Source organism: Cupressus sempervirens, chromosome 1 (genome assembly GCF_028749045.1).
Source record: "Cupressus sempervirens isolate cs-2001-9-10 chromosome 1, ASM2874904v1, whole genome shotgun sequence".
NCBI classification, from domain to species: domain Eukaryota; kingdom Viridiplantae; phylum Streptophyta; class Pinopsida; order Cupressales; family Cupressaceae; genus Cupressus; species Cupressus sempervirens.
This window is the reverse complement of record NC_143118.1, coordinates 594,267,365-594,289,563: the sequence shown is the minus strand read 5'-3', so window position 1 is coordinate 594,289,563 and position 22,199 is coordinate 594,267,365. Positions and strand designations below refer to the sequence as shown.

The 22,199-nt window shown below is 35.5% G+C and overlaps 1 protein-coding gene across 1 annotated transcript in view; it reads right to left on the bottom strand.

Annotated features, from left to right (window-relative positions):
* Positions 1-22,199, bottom strand: part of LOC149578825 (uncharacterized) — a 196,151-nt gene that overhangs the window by 143,067 nt on the left and 30,885 nt on the right. Inside the window, exons 2-3 of the mRNA XM_089831921.1 lie at positions 4,333-4,457; positions 1,979-2,214 (exon numbers count right to left, since the gene is read on the bottom strand). Coding sequence (XP_089688047.1) covers positions 1,979-2,214; positions 4,333-4,457 — 361 coding nt within the window. The remainder of the gene's footprint in view (positions 1-1,978; positions 2,215-4,332; positions 4,458-22,199) is intronic.

Sequence of the window (22,199 nt, the reverse complement as noted above, 5' to 3'; positions counted from 1 at the left end):
TATTTCATGTGAACAAGATTAGTTCATTACTAGTTTCATTAATAATGAATTGTAACAGCTGAATAAGTTGGTTAAATTTCTCTTTCATGTGAATTAGTTGTTGAAACTGTCCCTTTTTCATCCTGTTACAAATATAGATTACTTTAAAATATAGTTATTAATTGGCTAGAGAAAAATAGCATGTTACAAAAAGTAATCTGAAAATAAAGGACAGCAAGACAGAGGTTTCATGTAAAGTGTTTGACAAAATGTCATACATCCAAAACAGGCACGTGGAGCCTATTTTTGGATACTCGCAGTTCTTGGTTCCCATGGGTTCTACCTAACTTCTGTCCAGGAGCTGGAACCTCAAAGAACCCATGATAAACCAACTCAAAACCAAAACCAGGATCTAAGCCAATTCACGAAGACACAATAACTAGGTATATTCTTCTCCAAATCTTACAACATTACATATATTCCTCCTCCTCTGTCACATTACATCTCTATATATACAAATATCTATCTAATTGGATGTGACCCATTTATACCTCTCTATCTAGATGATGTCCCTTTAGTTTGAGGCTCTGCTAGCTCCTTTCAATGAATTGCAGTATGATCTGCTTTGATTGTGGGTATTCTGCTTTTATCGTGCCATCAATAAGTTCTCAACTTTTTCTGTGTTTTCGATTTAATAGAATGTGGTTCAAACCATAGTTACAAAAATTTGCATCCCCAACCAGCAGATTTTCTCTAGGTACATCTTAAACTTGTAGCAAACCCACGAGTTGAGTAAAGATCAAGATCAATATAAATACAATACAACCCAGGTATAGACCAAACTTGACTACCAAACATGATAATGATGGTAAGGATTATGATTATTGAAAATTTGGCAATAAGTCTTATTGTCTATGATGTGTGTATGTGAGAGAGAGAGAGAGGGTGAACTCTCTCTCTCTCTCTCTCTCTCTCTCTCTCTCTCACACACACACACACACAAAGAAGACTTATGCCAAACAAAGTCCAGAATAATGATATCTATTAATGTTGTAAACATTAAGAAATTATAACTAGTTTTCTAAGGGGAAATGGCATTCATGGATTTGGCTGCTGTCTTCAAAGGCAGACTTACACTTCCCAAGATCGGAAGAGAAGTATTCAGTAAATTGAAGTCGACCCGTAAACGATATCTAGGGGGGCAGGCAGAACAAGTAGCTGTTAGATGTCAATCAAGAAGAGGTGATAGAGTACTTAGAAGAAGGTATTGTTGAGTTGAGACGTTTTCATAAAAAAATTATTTGGAAGGGTCTAGACAATGATAAGTATCAAATTCAAACATAAAAGATGAGAAATTTTGACTAGTGGTATTAGTCAAACAAAATTTGTTAGTGATAAACACCTTGATTAACCATGTCAACAAAGCATAGGAATGGCAATCAGAATATGAAGATAACAAAGAGCATATTATTTTAGAATCGAAGACCACATAATCAAAAATGACCAACAATTAACACTATTAAATGAACATCAATGATGTTGATACATAACTAATACGGTGCAAGGGAATCATTGACCTCCTTAGAAGTATGTCTTTCTGCATAAGAGTTTATTAGAAGTCATTGATACTTCTATGAAAGAATGACGTACATCGATACTAAGAAGGAAAGGGACAATTGTGGAGCCATAAGACTATAATGTTGTAGAGTTAATTATGAATGTATCGGCTGTCAAGAAATGAGTAGATGTAATACATAGCAATGATCAGTATGTGATCTCGAGAAAGCACTAATATACAAAGCTTAAATTTGAAATGAGGCCATATGTAAAAGATGTACAATGATGTCAATTAACTAATCTATACTAGCACATGCATGTGATTTATATAGAATAATTGCAAGTAGATTAGAAAAATCAAATTTTAGAACCACTTGCATATGTAAAAAATAAAGTAAAATTTATAATTTTTGTAACTGCAAAATTTAAATAATTTTCTTACCTACTTGAAACATTTGTGTATTTGTTGTTGGAAAGAGAAAACCAACAAGATCAACCATGTTTCCAGCCACTGCAAATATGCCAACCAATCCAAAATATATGGATAGAAAGGCTTGCAAGTCTATATTTGGAAAGAAGTGCAAAATGCAATAAAATCCAAATAATGATACAGAACAAAGCAATGGGGCCAAAATTCCTTCCCGAAAAGATAGTTTTTTTGGTAGCTTTGATCCCAAGCTGCAAAGATAATCTATTCTTAGAAACAGCACATATCCAAAGAAAGTGCGAAATAAGAACAAGCGCTATATTAAAACTTTACCATGTGTATTCACAAGCATTTGAGATTGCAATAAATCATTTCATGTAGAGAACTTGACAAAATACATCATTTTGGGCGGCTGAACATAAGAAACATTGTTTATAATTAAATAATAAATGAACTTGCTTTATGACAAATTAAATTACTTGTGTGAATGAACAAAGCATCATTGTTTATAACTAAAATAGTAAATGAACCTGCTTTTCACACTTTATAATACATCTTACTTCTATCAAACATTTTTTGCTCCAACTATTTCATGACTAATAAGAATTTTGAACCTCAAAATGTCAAATGATCCATAAAACAAAAAATAATTTTACTATTGTCTACAAATTTAATGTTGCAAACCTAACTCAAGCATTAGGAATCAATATTCACCTTCCAAAGGTATCATTTGTGGCAATAAATGCAACCGTGAAATTCACATCAATGTTCAATATTCATCTTCCAAAGGTATTATTTGTGTCAATAAATGCAATCATGGAATTCACATCATTGTTTTATGGCTATCTCTATCAGAAGGTATACGCTTGAGAAAATTAAACATTAATAAAATTTAACATTGATTAAGAAAATTTTGTTATTGCGGAACAAAATCAATGAAGCACCAACATATTACCATGGATGTGCATTAGAGTATGGTATAAGAGTGTAAAATTTTAAACAAATCTGCACATCACAATATGGCTCTAGCTAGAAAAGAAAGAAGATAACTTGCAGATGAAAGAGGAAAAAATTTAGAGCAAGAATAAAAATGTTTGTTTCATTAAATTATAAATTAGATAAATTTACAAACAAATTAAGCTTCCTCAAAGCAAGAAGCGGAGATATTCCTTAGCTTAGCTTACAATATGTCAATAGCAATTTTTCCAAGTCATGGAAAAAAAAATAGCAAAAGCAGTGTTCTCCAAAAATAAAACTGGCAATAAAACACAAAGTTGTCACCGTCAAGAATAAAAGTTGGAATAAAACAAATAATGCATAGTTGCCTCTAACACGTCCCCTTTAGTCTAAGACAAAATCCTTAAAAAGGAAAGAGGCGAGAGAGATAACCTAGTGGAAACAAACTCCCTCCTCATAATATACACAACTCTGCATGGCAGCTACTGTGTTGCTAAGTTTGATAAACTGGTATTACTATTGCTGTTAGAGGAGATTGTTCTCCTCAGATTTATGAGGCCGAAAACATTTCTACATAACATTGTCCACTTTATTTGAAGATAAAGTCTGACAATAATACTTGGTGATTACAGAGGTTACAGTTGAGCTGATTTGTAGAGGATACATTTTAGTTTTGATTGAGGAGATTGCAAATCTGATTGCAGAAACTGATAGAAGGATTTGTTATTCTTTCTTGCTATTTCCTGGTCATACCATTTCCCTAGGAAACTCATACCATTCTTGCTGGCCATACAAGTCAAGGAAAGGTGACTGGACTTTTGACAGGTGGATGTTGGGTTTTGAAGGCCTAAACTGCTACTTGCAGACCTGCAAAACTACTCCAGCTACCTCGTGATCATCAGAGAGCATTCTTTGAGTGGTCGCATCCATTTTGGATTGCCAGTTTGGTGTATGTTGTAAGCAGATGAAGTCAAACTAATGCTGCATTTTATGGGTATGTAGGGATTAGATATGTGAAGATTTTCAATGTACCAGCTTGCGCATATTTTGGGCCAATTGTAATTTCAAATCTTTCTTGAAATTTCAGCTGTTTATTACTGAGTTTGTCTGTTTGCTGAGTTGTAAAAAGTACTCTAGTTTACTTTATAGCCTGCATTATATTTGTTAACTCAAACCATTGCAAAACCCATAGAAAAAACAAATCAAAAATAGGTAAACCAGGGCCGCATATGATGATCTAATACCAATCACAAAGCTTTAAAATCATCACAAGCATATTTTATGCAGTAATTTGTTTTGCATCCTGTGGTACTGTTACCATTTCTTATCTTAATGCCCAAACCAAGATCAATAATGGAGATTTGACATTTGTATGACAGGTAGGAGACAGCTGCAGGCTAGATGTAGCATACCTTCTATGGCTGCCAACATAAATTATCCAAACTCCTATGCAGAGAAAATAGCAAGCAGAGGACCATGAAGCATCAGGAAGCTGTGATCCCAAAGGCATACCAAGTAGCAGAAAAGCATAAGCAGCCTGCAATAATCAGTGTGTGTTGATTATAATAGCCTATTAAATATATCATAGCATGGTATCATTTAGTTTACATGGTATTGCTAAAATGTGAATGTAACCTAATTACCATGTTGAAACAAGAAAAACAAGGTAAACCAATTCTTAAAATAAGACTCAAAAATCAGACTACATATTATTAAGTTTCAGAACTGCTTTTTCAAAAACTCAGAAACAGCAAGTTATTGGAAAAATCGCTAAATATTCTTAAGTTTTTTAAAACTTCTCTTTGTTCTGTGTTAAAACCCAGGTTCAGCCTCAAACTTACACAGAAAAGTTGACCAGTTGTGATTGCTAGCAAAATTTTGTGATTTTAGCTCCTTTAGTTCACACATCGGAAACTGGTAAGGAAATAAATGCTGATTACAATTTATATTAGCATATTTGAAGTAAAAAAATTATTTAGAACTACAAAAGAAAAAAAATCCCATTATGCATTTATTTTGAACAGCCACACTAAGAACATCTCTCGAACACATGGTCACTTAACCTCTCTCAAACAAGGAACACAAACCACAACAGATTAAATAGCCCTAGAAATAACATAAGATAGAGAATATACAAGAGACGTGAAAGTAATCCTCTTAACAGCAAGACATTTTACTGGCACTTTTCATAGGCAATAAAGTCAGAAAGAGTTATGAGCAATCTATTTCTGGCCTGGTAAGATTCATATTTTTATTTATATAACTAACATTGCATCATAAACTTAAGTATAAAATTCTTTGTTGCATTCCATATTACTCAATACTAAGTGAATGTTGTTGACTTGGTGATCAGCACCTTCTTAGGGACTCATGACGTGGCTTAACCACATCCTATGGGTTGAGTTAAATCTAGTATTTCTATCGAGCATTGGCAGTTCAAGTTTTTGGTGCAGTGGAAAGTCATTCCAACAATTGGTATCAGAGCCTTTGGGTCATAGGTTCAAGTCTCCCTTCAGTGGTTGTTGAAGGCTCAGCCAGCATTGAGAGGGAGATTGCTGACTTGATTGTCAGAACCTCAATGGTGACTCGTGACATGGCTTAAACGCCTCCTATGGGTCAGGTTGAATCTAGCATCTGTCTCGGGCATCGACAATTCAAGCTTTTTATGCAACGGAAAATGATTCCAACAAATGTAACATAGGAGTTCCTAGAGGATGAAAAAGCACACATCTCTGAATTGAACAAATAAAAAAAAATCTGCAGTCTAGACATAACTGCAAGGGGATAAAACAGTTGCAGAACAAGAGTGTAAAATTGTAAATAACCAAAAACTGGATGAGGAACAGCTTCATCTCGTTATGGCATCTCTGAATATGCAACTTAAAATTCATTCCTAGGAATCATTCCATCATATGTCTTTAATAATGAGATAGAAATGTCTTTAGAATTTCTCCCTTGTATTTATACAAAAGATGAAATATGGAAAACATATTAGTAAGATTTTCACACTTTGAAACATACTCGAAAAGAACAATGAGTTTCTTTCTAACATATCATTAACCATCACTAGGAATCTCCGAAATTCTGAAACATAGCTATCCCCTAAGCCACTCTGCTTTAATTGTGCCACCGCTCTGAAATATAGCTCTAGATCCTTTTATTAAATATATCAATCAATGTCTAGGTGAAGTCAGGATAAGAATGAATGGGATCATGATGCAAAGTTACCATCCATGATACCACCACTCGTGAGCCTCTCTATCCAAATGAAGAGTGGCATACTTAAATTGCTTCAGTTTCAGTAGTAGGATAGAGCCAAATCTATTATCAATATTTTGCATCAATACTCAAGTATTACATTTACCTATACAGTCAAAAGTGAGGATGGATAATTTTCCCACTTTAGGTTGTAACTCCTAGTTTTGATCTATTTTTCTTTTGGGTCTATTTCTCATCTTGAGTTGACAAAAATCATCCTATGAAAGGGAATCATGAAACTCGTCCCCCAAAAATTCATATTCATGCAGATAGTCCATAAAACCTTCATAATCATTAGGTTGTCCCTCATTACTGGTTTGTTGTTCATCCAAAAATGTGCGCACAATTGTCTTGAAGGTGTATCACTAGTTCTAGATATTGTTGTTATGGTGATTTCCCATGTTACGACCTATCTTGTGATTACCATTATTGTTCTCTTCAACTTTGTTCATGTTCATATTTTTATATTATGTGGGTTAACAGCTGAGTCATACAGCTGAGTCATATGTTGCTGACCTCTAGACAGGTCATTCAAAATATATTTCATTTTGTTTCCTTCATTAGGATCCCTTCTCTACTTACCTTCTCTACTTATCACTCAATTGGAAAAATCAGTGGGGCCTCCTCTTGTGTTTCTTGGAGGAATTAGTGGTCTTCTCAAATAATACCAATAAAAACCTATCGATGCAATTTTTATGCCACTGCAACATGCAGAATCAAATACTTAGTATTCTGAATGAAACACCAAATCTCCAACTCTCCCTTGACTAAGGAAGCTCATATGATAAACAATATATTTGGATTGTGTGATCAAGTGAGACAAGCTCAAGGTTCCTTCTTATTGTGGACTTAACTCAGTTGTAATCATGTATTATGAATTTTATCAAGTTTCCACAATACATTTTTAAATACATGATCTGTTTCTGGATTCGATTGTGTATATAATTTCTAGCATTGATGTTTCGAATCACACTTTGTGATTCATCATCAGAGTGAGAGAATGCAAGAGTATGATCTGAAATGTTGATGCTAAAAATTATATACACAATCGAATCCAAAAACAGACCATGTATCATCTAATATGTTGAGTATCACCAAGAGACTTATGTTGGTCACTTAATAGTTATCAACCGCTTCAAATACTTCCAACCAAACAAATCACAAAGGGAAAGGGTTGAAAAAGCTATTCTACTCCTAGAATGCAAGAAATGCTAAATATGTTTGTGACTCTAGCAGACTTAGTATAGTCGACATCAACCAAGATTTAGTGAATGTTTTAACTATCATCATGATTACATCAAATCAATTGGGGTATGCCATCCTTGCTTGCTATCTCATAGTCTTTTAGGGATCACATTTCCACTCAATTTGGATACAGAGTCTTGTACATCCCTCTTAGTAGCAAAAGCAGCAGAGAGAATTTGAGCATTACTCTTTGGGGTTATACGGAGGATGATCTCATTTTGACTCATACCATCAAATAAAAGAGATTATGGAGTAAGATATAAGCATATAGTCCATATTGAAGATCATTGATGGGATTCCCAAACTTTGCATATTGAAGATCATTGATGGGAATCCCAAACTTCCCAACAAGCGATGTCTTCAATTGTATCCACATAGTAATAAATGAGGCTAGAAAAGGGACAAAACAATAGAAAGCTTCATCTCCTATTGAATGAGGGAAGAACCTACATGTAATGTCCTCATGCTAAATTCTTCTATTACACAGAGCATACTCAAAAATCTTGATGTGCTCTTCTATTGTTTGATTGGGATCATTGACATAAAATTTAGAGCATCAGTGCTCTGGATTCTTTGGTAGAATAATATTCAATTTTATTTAATAACGGGGATATTACAATAGACTAATGCATCGTCGCAGAAGTATTCTAGATTTGAGAAGATTATAGGAACGTGAATATGGAAGGCAATATATCCTACAAAGACTATGTTGATCTGAGAATGAGAAACTCAAGAAGGGGAAATCGTGGTTATTTTAATAATGAATTAGGACAAAGATAGACAAAGTGAACTTATAACAATTTGATGGATCTAGATCAGTCTCAGCTAGGTGTTGGAAGGAAGACACATGTTTCCAGCTCAATCTGATGCCTGAAGAAGCAACAATCAAATTTGTTGAACTCCATCTAAAAGGAGTTAGACAAAAATGGTGCATCATAGCTTGGTTACTCTTGGTCATGATCAAATAACCTCTTATGTTGAATTTATGGAGATTCATAGACCTCTTCAACAGAAAGGATCCTAAACTGAACTTCAACAAACTAGCATAGTTGAAACAAACTAGCTCAGTCGATAATTACATCACAGAATTCCAGAGACTATCTATGCTAGTCACAAACATCTCAGAGAGACGACGGATTGTGTTATCCATGGATGGGTTAAGGGAACCCTTGAGAGGTTGGGTCAAAGGTTTCAACCCATACACTCTCAATAGAGCTATAAAAAAGGTGTGTGACGTGGCTACATTATCTTCCTCTAAGAATTATGCACCCTCTCCACCACTTCTACCGCAAGAGGACAAAGACAAGGAGATAGCTCAGAAAAAGTCTCTGACGGATGAAGACTCGCGACAAGAACTTCGAAGGAAGAAACTTTGCTTCACTTGCAAGGAGCCCTAGGGACCATTCCACTGTTGTCTTCAAAGGGGAAAGATTCAATACATTGAGGTGTTACTTGACAATGAAGAGGAAAGTCCAATCTCCAAAGTGCTAGGTGAAGAAACCACTGAGGTGGAGAGAGTCTCCATGCTCGTGAAAAAAGTACATTTTATCTCTACCCTTACTACAACTTTTGGAAGTAGTATCTTCAGGGTTCACGACACACTTAATGGAAAATGATACAGAGTCATAATTGATAGTGGCGCCACACTCAAATTCATCAATTCATCATTGGTAACTAATAAGGCTTTGCACGTAGTAGAGCATGGAGCATTTGAGGTTAAGGTTGCAAGAGGAACCTTGTTACCCTGCACTCACATGATCCCACGGCTAAGCATTACAATGGAAACTTTAACATGATAGATGATTTAGCTGTCATAGATCTGGTTGACACGGATATTATTTTGGACATGTAGGGGATGGAGATACTATATCAATATACACTAAGTTTCAAGAGGATGGATTTTTCATTTGAGACAAAAGGCAAGGTGTTACTAAGAGGGATGTCAAATAGAGCACCAAGGGGGCTCACAATTACTCTTGATATCATGAGATGATATCTAGATGGGGGATATCTTCTGATCAAAGATATCCACAAAATTGTCATTGCTAATTTTGAATAGTGTAATAATCCTAAACCAGTTATAACTTCGACAAACACCAAATTCTTTTATAATTCAATTGTTTGACATTTTGTCAAACACTTTGCAATCAAGCTCTGATACCACTATAATAACCCAACTGGCTCACTTTACTATAATGTTAAATAAGATTGTTATTGTTTTGAAATGTCTTGCAATCTTGTGTTTTTTTTTTAGAATATATGAATGTTTTGGTGTATATCAAATACTGGAAAATGCAAGTAAATAACTCAACTAATAATGCCAAATATGAAATTCTAAACAATCTTGCAATTAATGACTTGCAATGTTATTGCTTTACAAATTAAAAATTACAATTGAATATAAGAGGAACCTAAAATGTTTGATATAATTCCAATTTGCGACACACTATACACATTCCACCTTGAGCTTTAAATGACACCACTCACAGCCTATATTTAAAAGGCCCAAATCCTTCAATAGTCACCAACAACGCCAACAATGGCTCCAATACTGCAGCCCTTTAAATGCACAGATAATGGCATTAAAACCAGACTTCTGATCAGTTTCTAGAGTAATGTCCCCATTTTGAAATAATAGTAAATAATATAATTATAATATAAAGATAGATTATAAAGCAAAATATTGTAACAAATCATACTAATAAATGAATAACATAACAAATAGATTATAATATATGTTATCTTTATATTATCTCTAATATAGATAGTAAAATAATAATAATATATATTGCTTTATCACATTTAAATAAATTTCTAAGTCAAATATTAATCATTGCAATAATCAAGACACTCTACATATATCATGAGAATAAATAAACGATAAAATAATAATTCTAAATACTTTACTTATTATTAAACTTAATATAATGAAGGAATATAAATATCAATTAAAATAGTTATATAAAAACTAAATATAAATTATTTATGGTAAATATTATTAAAATATTAATATGAATCAGACATATCATATTAGTATACTTTCTCCTAATATTAATCATATTATTAAATATAACTTTTGGAGAAGAGACGTAACTCTTGATACTACATAGTATTAAGGGAGTATTGCATCACATAAGCAAGGGAGAAAGAAATATGGAACATGGGAGTTAGCGTCTTCTAGTAAATAAGACTGAGTAATCAGAATTGTAAATAACATGAATATGGCCCCCGGTGAAAACTCTACTTGCAATCACCTATGCTCAGAATTAGAACAAATTTGGGGAGGAAAAACATAGCCAACGCAAAAAACAATAACTAGCCAAATAAATTAATAAATAATCAAAAAGTTGCAGTTGATGGAGGCTAGACAGAATTCATATGTAGGAAAGGGCCAACAACGATATGGGAGTTCATGTTACCATTGAGAAATATGAGTTAAATGCAATGATATTTGAAGAGGGAAGAAGCAACAAATAGAAAATAACTAAGAGAGAATTATCAAAGGAAGAATGGGGAAGCTTATGAAGGAGTTGCATCACGGAATTTACAAAGAGAACAATGCACAGGAGTACGGAGATATAGTCACAGCCAGAGGCAATCAATATTGGCCAAAAAAAAATTTATACCCACAACAATTAAGAGACCATCAGGGGATGATGAATGCAAACATTGGAATATACAATTGACTTGTATAAGGAGCATGCACACTGCAGTAAATCAATGCATAGACAGCAACACTATCTCCTCTGAAGTGGACATAGCCAAAGGGGAAAGACAACTCATACCCATGGACAGGAGTAATAACCAGTTGAGTAAATCACTACCACCGAGCAAGAGAACACAATCAGACATGAAGGTGACAAACCTCTCAGGCTCGATAGAAAGAAAACAAACTGGCATGACATGGAAGTTTACTCACCACACCAGTGAATAGAAGAATAGGGGAATAAGTAACGCTGAAGATATTCAACGGAAGGGAGTCAAACAATATAGTACAGTCGGCATCACCATAACTGAGGAAATATAGAAGCATTGACATGATTCACAGAAACCAACGTTCATTAGAATTGAAAAGGGAATTTAAGAGATTTGTATCAGATATAGAGATAGTGAAATATTGATATAGAACACTAAATAGAGTACTAAGGATAAATCAATATCCATATTCCAAAGGTTATAGCATTCAAACCTAATTCGGAAGAGGGGACATTACAGTCTCAGCACTGAGTGCATTCCAGCGCCAATAGAGTGTGCAAAAATGGGATCTTCAGTCATACTGTCCAGAATATTATAGATTATGAAATAATATTTATATCAGCAGTCCACTCCTAGATCATTTTTAGGGAATGGTACTGTGTCAAGTTCATTCCAACCTAATCTTATCAGAATTAATAAATATCTTAGAGCACTAAGTGTGAATATAACATTAAGTCATCCAACAGATATCAGATTGTCCATCTGAAATTGCTAGGATATTATACCTTAAGTATAGTCATTGACTAGTAAGAAGTCTTTTATAAACAATTTGAAGGAATCAGTTCCAAGTTCCATAGTCCTAGACGCAGGGACATTACATCTAGACACCCAGATTTTTTATTGCAGCAGCTTGGGAAAGCACCAATAATGACATCTGAAAGCTACATCTGCATGGGAATAAATAGGACACAAATGCTATCCAATGTCGCCCGATATATATCATCAACAACTAAAAAACCCAATGCCAATTTGCAGTAAAAATTGGCACTAGAAATCAGAGATGTGAAATGCCCAAAACGTGCCTCTATATAGCAAATGCAATTATCAATAATACCTCGAATCTCCTTCACAAATTTAGCCAGCTAATACCCTCTCCTTAGAAACAATAGCAACAGTCCAGAGGAATGACAAATTGTATACCTCAGCACAATTTGCCAACCAATCTCATAATTGAATCTACAATACTGTAGATTCGAAACCCTTATACTTCAGCAAAGGCACAAAAATCAGGACTTCAGAAGTGTCACAAAGACAACAAAGAAACATAAGATACTTAAATAATTGAATGTTTTTCTCATTAAATGTCCTCATATTTATAATCTCCAAATGGCACCAGTTTCCCAAAAGAACTCCACTTAAGAAGTTTCCTCTACACAACATTAAAATACAATAAAGTGTCATTAATATAATTTATTAATTGCTTTTGGCTCCAAAAATGACCTTTTTCACCATAACTTAATATTTTGACATGCAAGGCCATTGTTTCTTGTTCCTATGATTTAAAACTTTTCGTCCCGGTTCCAACGAACTATGATACTTAGGTGACCAACCAACAACACCAATAAAATTAGCAACCTCAATGTATTTAGATGAATAATAATAGTTCACCCATCTTGCAAAAACAATTGAAGAAGCATTAGAGTCGAAATCTAACAACACCAAAGTGATTCTAATGATGAAAGACGATGAATGAACCTAACAAAGTGACTTACCATAAATAGACGCTCCCTCCAAGATTCTTGGAGCCCAAACTGGAAACTCGAAATAAAATCTAAGGGCATCACACAACTCCTCTAACTCAACTGAGCTCATTGGAACCAACAACTTGACTTACTATAAATAGTAAGTCCTCAAATGGAGCCAAAACGCACCATATGCTGTTGAAAAGCCTATAACCCCACAATTGAGACCCTCAAATCCCAATGTCAGCTCACGATCGTTACGATGGTGAATTGACTTGGCCAACTGCAGGAGCCTACTAAAAATGGGGACATTACAATCCTCCCTCACTAAGATTGCTTGTTCTCAAGCAATCCCAGAGCAAAATGAACATCACAGTCCACTTGGACCCCATAGGTAGAACTACGTATAATCCTTGTTGTGTACAAGCAACTCCTATAGCACCAACAGCCAAATAACAGACATCAACATCAGAATCATCTAAAAACTGACCCCAGGCGTTGATGAAGGCAACAACTCATCGAAACACAACCCAGCTGAAATACCAACTTTGTCCACACCCGAGTCCCCATCCAATTGACACTCACACCCAACTGCACTATGGAGATGGTAACAACCATAGGTACCTGAAACACTACCACCAATTCCAACCTCTGCCAAACTATCCTAGTTGTGTAGATACTGCAAGGGGTCAAACATGCAACTATAAATCCCATCTGCAAAAGATGGCGCTAACCCATCCCATAATAGATGATATGAAACTGGAGCCAACCTACACAAACATGAAACCAAATCCTTTACCTTTGGGTCAAAAGAAAAGTGATGGGCACTTCTCATAGTGTAATGTTAATAAAAACTCCCAATCTATGTCAAGGGCTCATTAGTATCAAACTAGGAATTAGGAGATGGCTCCAATCTCCGACTTCAAACCATCAGTCGAGCAGGATCCCAGGCAATCCTCTTAGCAAACCCAACCTCGAAATTCCTATGGGGAAGCATAGTAGACAGAGTCTCTACAATCTTTTCCACCAACCTCTGAATAGCATGAGAGCCTCGGATGAGAGTACCCTCAAACACTTTGTATGAATCCTCTTACACATCCCAACTCTCCAAAAGATACTCCATGAAAGACTCTATTTAGTAGAAATTATATGTGGAAGCATCAACCTGCTCCCCCACAACCCACAACTGATCCCTTTGAAAATGTGGCACCGCCAACTCTATGAGATGAAGAAATAGATTCGCTTCTAGCAGAAGGAAGCAAATCATCATGAGAGTTCGACTCCACTAATACTCTTACCTCATCTGTACCTACTGCACCCATATCTTGGACAAATGTGTCAGCCACATCATCACATCCCTCATCCCCAACCGTGGAAGCAAACTCACCACCAACCACAATATGCAACTGAATAGGGTCTAGGGCTAGTGTTGACTGTACCTGCTCCAACTCCACAATGACTTCATCCAATTGTGACTGTGACTCCTGAAGAGCCAACTAAGTCCACAGAAGAGAGTCCACAATCACCTCAAGCTCTTGGGTGAGCTCAACCACCTCCTTTTTCTCTAACAATGTCTCATACCAAGTGCTACCCCACTCCAATCCCTGTTAGCAACTAGCTGCAAATAGTGGTGTTTCAAGATCCTGACAACCTCTCAAAGCACAGGAATCTCTGCTAGAGAAAGAGTACTATCACCATGCTCATCAAACATAGGAGCACCCCAACCAAATGTATCTAGCATGTGACGAATGGCATCATAATGCTCAAGAGTTAAAGAAATGTAACTATCACTCACCTTCAACTGACTGCTCACATGTTGTCTGTGTAACCCCTACCTCTTATTCAAGCTCTTTGTCTCACTAACTGCACTAGGATAGGAAACCGAATCAGGACTACCACCACAAGATCAGTCATTAAGTGTGTGCTACAGACCTCACACACATCTGCAATCAAGGTACAACTACTCAACACCTTAACCAACACCTCCTCTGAAGAAATGGAGGCTCTCACAGTATCAATCTCCTCACATGTCTTAGCTTCCACCGCAATAATAAGATCCTATAAAGACCGATCCTAGGACCCATCTAAAACCTCCTTGGAGTTATCACCCAATAACTGGCAAGGGGTATCATACCCAGTGTAGCTCAACATCATCAAATGGATCATCAGATGTGTCCATGCTACCTATATCCACATCTCCTGACAAAGCCTCAATTGCGGACACCTGACTATCAACATCACAGCTAGGTGACTCCATACGTGCCTCAATCCCACCTGAGGAAGCAGCTACCTCCTACATTAGAGCAACACTATGACATCTCACATACAAATCTCCAATAATAATCTCGTCCTCGAGAGAGCCTGAAGTATCAATGGTAACAACTACATCAACTATCTTCGCACTAACTGCAGCAACAACTCTGGGAAACTCAACTTGTTCAAGCTCGGTGCCCCTATCCTCCATTGTCACAAACACAACCACATTTCTTTGTGAAATAAGTCCATCATCAATGCTATAGATAGGACTAGTGTTGTACTAAATATAGGTACATCTGCACTATGGACACCTATTGGGGAAAACTCAAGCATTCTTCCTGTCGACCTTCTAAAGGCGAAAACTATGTATCTCATGGCTCTCTCAACCGTCTCCAGATTTGACAAGCTCTCTGCCAACGTCTGCTAATGAAGCTTAAGTTTCTCCATACTCTCCCTCAAGGCATTTAATTTCCTACTGTCTTCCTCACTTCTTTGCCAGCTCCTAGAACTACTAGACCTCCGGTATCTATCAATAGCTGGAAAAAGCTAGAGTGTTGGTCACTCCGCAAACAACAGATCTAAAATTAAAAAAATATTATCCTACCCCATAGGATGGCAGGAAACTGCTCTGATACCACTTTAATAACCCCCAACCGGTTATAACTTCGACAAACACTAAATTCTTTTATAATTCAGTTGTAAATGTCAAACACTTTGCAATCAATCTCTAATACCACTGTAATAACCCGATTGGCTCACGTTTCTGTAATGTTAGATAAGATTGTTATTGTTTTGAATTGTCTTGCAATCTTGTGTTTTTTTCAAAATATATGAATGTTTTGGTGTATATCAAATATTGGAAAATGCCAGTAAATAACTCAACTAATAATGCCAAATATCGAATTCTAAACAATCTTGCAATTAATGACTTGCAAATTTATTGCTTCACAAATTGAAAGTTACAATTGAATATAAGGGAAACCTGAAATGTTTGATATAATTCCAATTTGCAATAGACTGAACACATTCCTCCTTGACCTTTAAATGACACCACTCACAGCTTGTATTTGAAAGGGCCAAATCCTTTAGAAGTCATCGACAATGCCACCAATGGCTCCTATACTGCAGCCCTTCAAATGCCCAGATAATGGCATTAGAACCAAACTTTCGATCAGTTTCTAGATGCCCAAATTTGTGATTGTAGCAGCTTGGGAAAGCGCCAAGAATGACGTCTAGAAGCTATAGCCGCGTGGGAATAAACAAAACACAAATTCTATCCAACGTTGCCTAATATATATCACCAACAATTAAAAAACCCAATGCCAGTATTCAACAAAAATTGGTGCTAGAAAACAGAGATGTGAAATGCCCTAAACATGTTTCTATATAGCAGATGCAATTATCAATAATACCTCGCATTTCCTTCACAAATTTAGCTAGCTAAAACCCTCTCCTTAGAAACAATAGCAACAATCGGGAGGAATGACAAATCGTATACCTCAGCACAATTTGCCAACCAATCTCGGAATAATTCTCAAAATTGAATCTACAATACTTCAACTGTAGATCCCAAACCCTTATACTTCAACAAGGGCACAAAAATCAAAACTTTAGAAGTGTCACAAAGACAACTAAGAAAGATAAGATAATTAAATACTTGGGATGCTTTTCTCATCAAATGTCCTCATATTTATAATCTCCAAATGGCACCAGTTTCCCAAAAGAACTCCACTTAAGAAGTTTCCTCTACACAACACTAAAATATAATAAAGTGTCATTAATATAATTTATTAATTGCTTTTGGCTCCAAAAATATTTTGATACACAAGGCCAATGTTTCTTGTTCCCACGGTTTAAAACATTTTGTCCCGGTTCCAACAAACTATGATACTTGGGTGACCAACCAACAACACCAACAAAAATAGCAACCTCAATGTATTTAGATGAATAATAATAACAATTCAACTGTCTTGCGAAAACAATTGAAGAAGAGTCAGAATCAAAATTTGACAACACCAAAGTGATCCTGATGATGAAAGGCGATGAATGAACCTAACAGGGTGACTATAAATAGACGCTCCCTCCAAGATTCTTGGAGCCCAAACTGAAAGCCCGAAATAAAATCTGAGAGCATCACACAACTCCTCTAACTCAATTGAGCTCATCGGAACCAACACTTTGACTTACTATAAATAGTAAGTCCCTCAAATGGAGCCAAAACACACCATAGGTTGTTGAAAAGCCTATGACCCCACAATTGAGACTCTCAAATCCCAATGTCAACTCACAAGGGTAGCGATGATGAATTGACCTGGCCAACTACAAGAACCTGCTAAAAATGGGGACATTACATAAATATAATATCTTATGTATATCCTCCCTAGCTAAGAGGGAGTGTTAGTGATTTATAGCTTTAGTTAGATAATCATGAAGTGTAAATATAAATGTGATATAATAAAATAAATTATTTGTTATGTATTGATTCATTATTAATGAAGTTGATGGAAATTAACTATATATATATATATATATATATATATATATATATATATCACTTAATTATCAACTTTATCAATTGACTAAATCTGATTTAATGTTAGATATATTGAATGACTATCATTTCATATTAAAATTGTTTTAAAAGTGACTTAAGTTGGGTGTGTATTATGTCTTCGACAATCGTGGATTAAATGAAAAGAGGAGACACGTCACAGCTAGATGTCTCCCCCACTTGGGAGACATGTCCATTCGTGATGTGTCTCACAAAACCTTTGTTTGAAACTCCTATTTATTACAGATGATGGGGCAGTACAAATAGATATCGAACATATCATTTTTCAATCTTCTATATGTTAGAAACAATAGTCCACCAAGATAACGGGGGGCGGTGAATCAATTATCCAATAATTAAAACATTTATTAAGCTTAAGCAATCTTATCCATTCAACCAAAATAAACAGCAACCATAACAAGATTCACATAGACAATTACACCAGATATGTTCACTAGGGAAATCCTTGATCAGAGGGAAAACCAAAGTGGGAATAATGCCTACAAGATGATGTACTAATATAAATATTCCTTGTTAGAGGATGGACCCTGTTAAGAGTCTATTACAACATTTAGTACATAGAGTCCCTATTAGGAGACTTTGAAACCCTGTTAGGAGATTCCAACCCTTTTAGGAGTTGTAGTACAATGTATGTAAGAAGAGCCCACTACCCAAACATGCAAATTCAATTACAAGAAGCACTCACTGCCTAAATAAGTAATTTACTGTTAAGTTCCTCTTTCCTCTGTTCTATCAACTGAACCAATCACTGTCAGACCTTGTAGACTAAGTCACGAACCTCGGATCCAAGTATCCAACTTTAGATCACTCAATAAAACCTCAGACATGAAGTTTCCTTCACTTCTGCTCTGCTTTGCTCAACTTCACATTCCGCTCTTCCTGTTGCTTCCAAGCATCTCATAGCATACTTCTAAGACAAAGAAAATCTCCTTCCTTTATACCAAATCCATAAAACAATTTCCTGAGTCAGTTGTTACACCTTCTCAATTAATTATTATAAGACCACATTAAGAACACCTTACACTTAGCGATAACAGTAATCTTCCACCTTGCAACTTGAATAATTTTTCGTACATGCAATATTATGACAAGCGAGCTTAGCCACGTCATCATCAAAATGTCTTCTTCACATCCTCAACCTCGATTCTCAGAATAAAAATTCTACTAAGAGATAACAAGTTTCCCTTGTCGCATGTTGCACTTACATGAAATCATTTTTCATGCAATAACGTCTTGAAAACCCTAAGTTGCATTTGAAAATCAGCAATCTTCATTTGCATGCATTCTCGTGCATTCCACTTTCATGTTTCAAAGCATTTCCATCCATCCAAGCACTTTGCTTAAAAAAGAAAAAAAAGTTAAAGGTGGTGATGGAAAGTTGTTCTAAATTTACATCCGGACACCATCGAGAAGGTTTTCAAAGTGTAGGAGTCTCCAATTTGTGCTTATCTACAAAGGAGAATTCACGACAACTTGAGCGAGAATAGTTGGATCACATCAAGTTTTCAAATGACAATGGACAATTCATCAAAGTTAGAGGTTATCAAAAGACGCAACACCATAGTTATCAAGGTGAATGCAGCGGTACAAAATACAAGAACTCGCAATCCTGTGATCATCTGGGACTGCATCATGAAGTATAAGGTCTTTCAGGTCAATCCCTAGGATTGTTTCAATTCTTTTATGTCTTTCTTCTTCTTCTTTCATGTTTGTAATTGAAGAGGATGTATTACATGAAGATGTGTAATTACATGTAATGCAAGTTGCATGTACATAAGAAGTTGTAATGCGAGTTGTATGTGCAGCTGCATGTAACCCTATTTTTTCTCTTTCAATTAGACTAGGTCAAAGTTGGTTGAGTTGCTTTCACTTTTTTCTCCACCTTTTTCTCAACTCCTATGCCTATATAAAGGAGTGCCCCCTCTTTGTAAAAATCATCTTTTGTTGTATGCAAGAAAGCTCTACCACATTTGTGCAAGCATAACTTTGATTGTGTGGTACAAATTTGGGATAAAAGTGAATAAAAGAAGCAATTGGATTTGAAGCTTTGACTAGAAGCAATTGTGATAGAGCAAATTAGAAGCTTTGACTTTAATTTGTCCCTATTGTCTTGATTCATGTTATTATTGTGTGTTCAATAAAAGAGCATAGTGATTTAAGAAGCAATCAAAGCCAAAGCTTTGACTGAGAGCGGTTGTGGAAATATATAGCTAGAAGCTTTGTCTATAGCTTATACTTCTTTCTTAATTTGCAAAATAGTTAAGTTATTCTTACTTTTAGGAGTCTTTGTGCCTTAATTCTAAAAGTTTTCCATATAGAAGTACAACCGGACTTAGAGCCAAACCGATAAATTTTCAACTAGCCTTTGAGTTAGTGAAGGTTTATCAGTATCATTGTTTCCAACTCTTGATAGAAGTGTAGTTAGAGATTCACCCTTCCCATTACTCGCTCCACAAGTAAGTGGATTCTTTCTTGAAAGATAAGAAGAAAGGATATTGGTAACACTCATTTTATAAAATCTCTCGACTTCTTGCTTACCTTGAGTTGATCCAAGGAACGGTGAGAAGGGGGAGCCTTCCCTTTAAGGTAGGAGAGACTCTATCTCACACGTTGTGGCTGGTTATCCTATTTTGCAACTGGATTTTTACCCAAAACTATCAATTGCAAAATATCCACCCAACACCTCCGCCTCTCCCTAATGAAACCAACCTATCCTCTTAACAGCATTCACAAGTGATTGAGGAATGGGCTAGAAGTGCGCTAAATTCAAATAGATTCTGAATAATTACAAATATATAAAATACGACATAACTGAAATATATATATCTGACTCTACCATTATAACTGATATTAATGTAAATATATTAGACCATATATTGGCCCTTATTCTTAATAGAATTCAGATATAACATTCTGCAAATCAGTATTAAACTCAGATTCATTACAGCATTATTTACAGTCATGCAATGCTTGCCACCAATGTAAACAATTCATTTCCTTTACCATCTCTTCCTTGTAAACAGTATCAAATATATTTTATAATTCCTAATTCTTCTATTGGGAATAAATAATAATTTTCTGTTCTTGTCCCTTATCCAAATCCCTTGTATAGTTCTGCTCCAAATCTGTTCTAGATCTCCTCTACTGCCTTTCCTCCATTTCATTCAATCCTTCTTCCCCTTCTTACCCTTTCAAAATTACCATCCTTAAAGGTTCACAGCCCTTCAACTTTTGAAAGTCGTTTCCTTATTTTCTTCCCTTTCCTTTCTTCTTCTCTCAATCCTTCCTAATTCTCATGCTCCCTTATGCAGATCAAAACTGTCTTATATCTCAGAACAAAACTGTATATGATTACCTTCCTTTTGATGATCCCTTCTTCCATGCTTTCAACAAATGACTTTCCCTCCTATTTATATCTTCATGATGGAAGAGTCACAACCTCTCATTATTACAACCTCTCAAGAGAGTCACAACCCTTCATCCTTAATGCCCTTTGAAGAGTTACAACCTTTCATTATTACCACCTTTTAAAAGAGTCACAACCCTTTATCAATTCTTCCCATTCCAATCCTCTTCCATTAGACACGGGAAGAAAATGCTCTGATACAATATTAGAAGATCTGATTAGAGGCAAATGAAGCTGAATAATATAACACGAGAAAAAGTTGTGCTTCTTATTTTCCATTCACTAGATATTGCATGTATATAGGATTCTCATATCCTATGTTGTAGGAAACTTCATAAACAATATTCCCAAATATATAACATATATAAAGTTGTTTTGACAACTCAACGTATTTGTAACACTCTCTTGTTTTGCCCCAAAGATGATGCACACCTCAGCTACAACCCTGTGTCTGCTCCAAAAGTATATGCTTGGTGCAAATACCAGTGAAGATTGTAATTATAAGGAGCTTAAAACGTTCCTTATAGAAGATTGGGCAACGATGATGCTGACAAAGACATGCAAGAGGAAGGAGGCTTAGGGATATGGTCCCTTTTTATTTTTTACACTGTTGCTGATAGTGGCTCTAATGGTCCTATTTTCCTTTTTGTTTTTATTTCAGTAATGTTAAGTATAACTCTGGCTGGTTATGTTGGTCTCGCCCTGCGTTGCCTGACCTGAAGATTTTTAATAGTGTAGTCAATTATGTTAGAAGTAATCTATTTAGTATTTCTGATGTTGACAGAAATAGGAAAGGTAACTATGACAGCAGATACTGGGCCAGTTTTGCTATGTGAAAATTATTGTGACCGTTTTTTATATTGGGTATGTGTGTTGTTGATGTGTTGTTAGTGACATTCTGCTGACTATTACCCACTGAGCTTTTGTTTTTAAGGGAAAGCACCCTTGTTTAGATGCTGCTAATATCAAAAACATATTTGTACCGCTAATACAATAACTGAATAAACTATATTAAAAACTATAACAACCCTACTAAACTATTGTTTTACGGATCCTAGATGCAATGTTTACAACATTGTATTCACAACGCAGTCCGCCAACTCA